Source organism: Brassica oleracea, chromosome C4 (genome assembly GCF_000695525.1).
Source record: "Brassica oleracea var. oleracea cultivar TO1000 chromosome C4, BOL, whole genome shotgun sequence".
Taxonomy (NCBI): domain Eukaryota; kingdom Viridiplantae; phylum Streptophyta; class Magnoliopsida; order Brassicales; family Brassicaceae; genus Brassica; species Brassica oleracea.
Window position 1 is genome coordinate 44,436,717 of NC_027751.1, and position 5,933 is coordinate 44,442,649.

General features: G+C 39.4%; 1 protein-coding gene across 3 annotated transcripts in view; it reads right to left on the reverse strand.

Moving 5' to 3' along the window:
- The window catches only part of LOC106342394 (LRR receptor-like serine/threonine-protein kinase GSO1), a 6,001-nt gene extending 2,584 nt beyond the window's left edge, over positions 1-3,417 (reverse strand). Inside the window, exons 1-3 of one of the 3 annotated variants that reach the window (XM_013781308.1) lie at positions 2,972-3,417; positions 2,313-2,411; positions 1,908-2,105 (exon numbers count right to left, since the gene is read on the reverse strand). In XM_013781308.1, coding sequence (XP_013636762.1) covers positions 2,072-2,105; positions 2,313-2,411; positions 2,972-3,318 — 480 coding nt within the window. In that variant the 5' untranslated portion in view covers positions 3,319-3,417 and the 3' untranslated portion in view covers positions 1,908-2,071. Of the gene's footprint in view, positions 1-1,907; positions 2,412-2,728 lie in introns of those variants that run through there. The other 2 variants (XM_013781307.1, XM_013781306.1) reach the window with 2 other exon arrangements.
- Positions 3,418-5,933: the final 2,516 nt, after the last annotated feature.

Genomic DNA, 5,933 nt, shown 5'->3' on the forward strand with positions numbered 1-5,933 from the left:
GGTTGAGAGAAGAAATAGAACACTAATGGAGATGACTAGAAGTTTGATGAAAGCTATGAAGATACTTAATCAGCTATGGGGAGAAGCAGTACGTCATTCAATGTATCTCATAAACCGCATTGCTACAAAGGCTTTGGAAGACAAGACTCCATACGAAAGCTTGTATGTTAAGAAACCTAACATTGAGCATCTAAGGGTCTTTGGATGTGTAGCTTTTGCAAAAATTGACCGCGGCTTAGGCAGCTGGGTCGGGGCCTTACAGAAGCTGTAGATGCAGGTGAATGAGAGTAAGTAGCAGAGAACAACGACGCAAACCAAGACCAGCATGTAACATCAAGATATGGCCGTAACATCAGAAAACCAAGGCGGTTCGATGATTACATTCTACTCGCTGAAGTTGAAGGTGGCAGACTCTTGCTTACCATCGATGGTGAACCAGAAAGTTACATCGAAGCTGCAGTGATACAAGCTTGGATCGATGCAATGAAGGCATAGATCGAATCTATCATCAAAAACAAGACCTGGAAGCTCGTCAAGAAGTCGACAGGTGTGAAACCGATAGGTTTGAAGTGGATCTATAAGATCAAGAGGAATGCAGATGGAACGGTGATCAAATACAACGCAAGGCTAGTTGCAAACGGCTACGTGTAACAACAAGGCATAGACTTCGACGAAGTGTTTGCACCAGTTGCTCGGATAGAAACCATACAACTACTCTTGGCGTTAGCAACAACTAATGGATGGGCGATCCATCACTTAGATGTGAAAACTGCGTTCCTGAACGGAGACTTAAATGATGATGTATACGTGACTCAACCAGAAGGCTTTGTGGAGAAAGGAAAGGAGGATCATGTGTACAAACTTAGCAAACCACTATACGGTTTGCGTCAAGCTCCGAGAGCTTGGAACATCAAACTCGACTGTGTTCTCAAGGAGATGCAGTTCACGAAGTGCACCAAGGAACCTGCAGTTCACGAAGTGCACCAAGGAACCTGCAGTTCACGAAGTGCACCAAGGAACCTGCAGTTCACGAAGTGCACCAAGGAACCTGCAGTTCACGAAGTGCACCAAGGAACCTGCAGTTCACGAAGTGCACCAAGGAACCTGCAGTTCACGAAGTGCACCAAGGAACCTGCAGTTCACGAAGTGCACCAAGGAACCTGCAGTTCACGAAGTGCACCAAGGAACCTGCAGTTCACGAAGTGCACCAAGGAACCTGCAGTTCACGAAGTGCACCAAGGAACCTGCAGTTCACGAAGTGCACCAAGGAACCTGCAGTTCACGAAGTGCACCAAGGAACCTGCAGTTCACGAAGTGCACCAAGGAACCTGCAGTTCACGAAGTGCACCAAGGAACCTGCAGTTCACGAAGTGCACCAAGGAACCTGCAGTTCACGAAGTGCACCAAGGAACCTGCGGTATATCAAAAGAAACAGAAGGGGGAGCTTCTAATCATAGCTATATAGATTGATGACTTGTTTGTAACAGGAACTTCGCTCAACGTTATCATGCAATTCAAAGATGATATGTCCAGAAGATTTGAGATGTCAGACCTAGGGAAGCTTACATACTATCTTGGTATAGAAGTAACGCAAGGAGCTGATGGCATTCACATCAAACAAGAAGGATACGCGCAAGGTATACTTGTCAAGACGAAGATGGAGTCATGTAAATATACTCACGTTCCGATGCACACAAGTTTGAAAGTATAAAAAGTAGAGGAGGAGCCTGAGATTGATGCAACATCGTATCGAAGCATCATAGGATGCTTAAGGTATCTTCTTCATACACGACCGGACTTGGCATTTTCGGTTGGTGTATTAAGAAGATATATGCAGAGTCCAAGAGAGAGTCATGGAGAAACAGTGAAGCATCTACTACTATACATAAAGGGCACTACAAAGTATGGTCTCTTCTTCAAACGGGATGGAACAACGGAGATTACAGGTTACAGTGACAGCAGCCATAACATAGACGTTGATGATGGAAGAAGCACTACAGGGTTTATGTTCTACCTAGGAACATCGCCGATCACGTGGACATCGTGCAAGCAACCCACAGTGGCACTCTCTTCATGTGAGGCGGAGTTCATGGCAGCTACGGAAGCTGTAAAACAAGCAATTTGGTTAAAGGAGTTGATGGTCGAGATCATGAACAAAGAAGACAAGAAGGTCGTGTTGAAGATTGACAACAAGTCAGCGATAGCCCTCACCAAGAACCCGGTGTTTCACGGTAGAAGCAAACACATACTCTCGAAGTACCATTTCATTCGAGAATGTGTGGAGTTCGACTTTATCGAAGTGAAGCATGTACCTGGAGTGGAGCAGAAGGCAGACATACTCACTAAGCCATTGGCAAGGATCAAGTTCGAAGCAATGCGCAAGTTCATCGGAGTTCAGAAGATCATCATACCTAAGATTCAAGTTGGAATTAAGGGGGAGAATGTTGGATAATTCCAATTAACTTGAGGAGCAAGTTAACTCATTAAAGTGAAGTTTGATGGCTTAAGGAAAAAGGAAAACATATTGAGCTTAGGAATGTTTCCATATTATTATTAGGAAAAGATGTAGCTTCGCCCTTAGGAAAAGATGTAGCTTCTTCCTATATAAACAGTTCTCATGGAGAGATGTTCCATCAAGAGAAACACATTGAAAGGTTTAGTTTTGAGAGAGTTTCTAAATCTAATAAGAAGAGAAGTTTCTTATAATCTTTGTGTTTGTGCAACTTTAAAGAGATTATTGGAAAGAGATAAAAAAGAAAGCCTTGATAGATTGAGTAGAGGGGAAAAAGTGCCGGTAAGCTCGTTATCTGAAAGGTCCAATTTCGTTAGACGGTTTAGGCTACTGATGGAGGATGGAAGTTCACCGGGTAAGCCCATATGAGAAAGATCCAATGACTCTAAGTTTGTGAGTTTGCCAAGTTGGGGGAGGAATGGGAACGAGTCAAAGTAGTTGTGAGAGAGAACGAGGTACCTGAGGTGGTGTAATCTGAAAAGGCTACTATTAGCATTGAGAGTTCCACTGAGACATGCACCACGCACGTTTAGTCCCGTCACGACACCAGTCTCACTGTCAAAAAACACCCCACTAAAGGACTTGACGTCATTCCTGGTCCAGGATTTTGTCGTTATTCTTGAGTGAGGCCACTTTCTGAAATCGCATTTGAGGATTGGAAACTCGTTTTTAAAAGCCAGAAGGATTTCAATTTGGTCCGGACGAGGAAATGGTTGAGACACAAGACTGTTGACAAAGAAGCTGGAGACGAAGAGGCAACAGAGGAAACAGGAGATGGAAGAAACATGGAAACACGGTTTCACCATATGGAAAATAAAGATTGAAACAAAAGAAGATATTGAAGAAGAAACTTGGTATGTGTGATTTGGTTTTGCAGCCAAGACAACTTACCAATATATATATAGTGAAAAAGCATAACGATGATTAAGAGTTAAAGTCACGTTGCTAGACTCTTAAATTGTTGAATTTTTCGCTGTGTGGCTCACAATCTATATTCCGAATAAGATAGGTAGCTGCTTACTAGGGACAAGACCAATTAATTGAATGTAGAAGTCAGTGGTCATCATGTAAATACAAATGTGGATCCCACAATTGTAGCTGGAGAAATTTGGCAACCGACTACTATTCAAAACAGAGTCTTCTGCATCACTGAGTCAATCAACCTATGCTAACTTTGACCTCTTGGTTTTAAATTTCAAAGTAGATAACTTTGGACGTGGATTGTTTGAGAGAAGAATGTATATTTGGACAAATTCGAATAGACCTAATATTAGAGGACCTAGATTTAACTTTGCAAGTGTTACTAAAACTATCTGTAATTTGTAAAACAAAAAAGGTACACAGAAGTCTACATATTCTGTATGAATTTTTTTAAACATGTGTAAACGAAAAATATTTAAATTTGCAGGTGTTAGCTTGTTAGCTATCTTCATCACAGCAATTTAGACTCGCGGGAAAGAAGTGTATATGCTTCAGAAGAGAGATCAGCGTGCGGTTTGTATCCATAATACTTTTTCCATGGTAATCAGGACGTATTTCAAAGATATACGATGCAGGGACCTTACTGTGCTGAAAAAGAATATATAAGTTGTGTGTGTATAGTTAATGATTTGAGGACCCCCAACTTTTTTTGTGTATTGAAGATCAAGATTTGATGAAATGTTGACTAGGTGAACTAGATTGGATGACGAACAGAAGCAGCCATGGCGAGGGTGTAATAGGTCCATGAAACGCTAACTCATGAAGAAACAAAATATCTGGTCCTCTGGATCAGCCTTTCTTTGAGGAATCAACAAAAGCTTAATTAGTATAACTTGTACGACAATGTTTTTAGCAACTTCAAAGATATATATTGCTTTGGAGTTATGTTTACGTCCTCTAATCATCTCTACTGTAATTATAACTGGACCTACTCTTACGTCGTGCCATCAGGAATAGAACAAAAAAAGGAAAGCGATGAATATAAAACGGATGTGCATGGAAATTGTGTTACACTTTGTATTCCACACAGGCACCACCATGAAACTTACCATATTGGAGTGGTCTCGTTTGTCACATCATATATAACTAGACGTACTTCTTACGTCCACCGAGTGTGAACACTTCTCTCATTCTTGAACACAGGCACCACTATGACACTTACCATATTGGAGTGGTCTCGTTTGTCATATATAACTAGACGTAATTCTTACGTCCACTGAGTGTGAACACTTCTCTAATTCTTGAACACAGAAAAGAATAAAGAAAAGTTTTGTCACTCTGATTCATCCATAAAATCCATAACGCATACAACTTGAAAAATCAAAGATTTGATAGTACCATCATTAAGAAAACAAAATTAACTTTATACACAAAATATTACCTCACAAGGGCACCTGCAATAAAATATGCTCACAACATGACCTTCAAGGTTAGAGTTTACTTCGAAACCAAGTTACACGATATGCCCATTCATCACTCTGCAAGAACCAACTAATATTATTGATTATACACTGAAATTTGTGAAAGGCTGCCTACATACTATTTTTAAGGATTAAGCCAAACATATATACTATTTTTAAGGATTAAGCCAAACATAGATCATTTACAAAGTTTTGTTACAAGAGATCAAACTGCTTTCAAGATGTTCGTCTAGTAATTAATTGCGAGTTATAGAGAAACTTTGTAAATGATCTATCTTCGGCTTGATCCTTAAAAAATAGTATGTAGCCTTATGTTTGTTAGAAAACGTCTAACTTATGTTTGCTAGACTAAAAAAATCTAGAACTAAGTTGTGGAAGCCCCTTTGATCCAATGGTTCATTAATGTTTCTACGTCAGGAGGTTTGGGTTTCAATTCCGGGAGAAGGCGAATTATGCAGAATATTGGAGAAAAGACTTACAAGAGATCTTTGGCATGGCATAAGAAGTACCGTTAGGAATGGATCTCGAAGGACGGCTTGCGTGATGCAGTCAGACGGAAATCTTTATAAGGCAGGTGCATGTAGAATTGTGGGCTTTAGTATCAGCTCTGTAAGATTTCTCATAGTTTGTAATAACATAATTAACCGGTGTTGTCATTTTAGATCTAGTATCTTTTAATTAAGGAAACAAAATAACTTGCCAAATTATATTATGTTTTTAAAATAAAAAATAAAAAATTAAATAAATAAAAATAACAATAGTTCTAAAAAAAGATTATTTAAAAAAAATATTTATTTTTAAGATTTAGAGTTTAGTGTTTAAGATTTAGAGTTTAGTGTTTAAGATTTATAATTTAGAATTTATCCAAATGTTTAGTGTTTTTCCAAGGGTTTAGAGTTTACCCAAAAGTTTAGGGTTTACCCAAGGGTTTAAGGTTTTCCCAAGGGTTTAGGGTTTAGGATTAGAGTTTAGGGTTTAGTGTTTTATTGACAACATGTTTAGTGTGTTTCCAAGGGTTT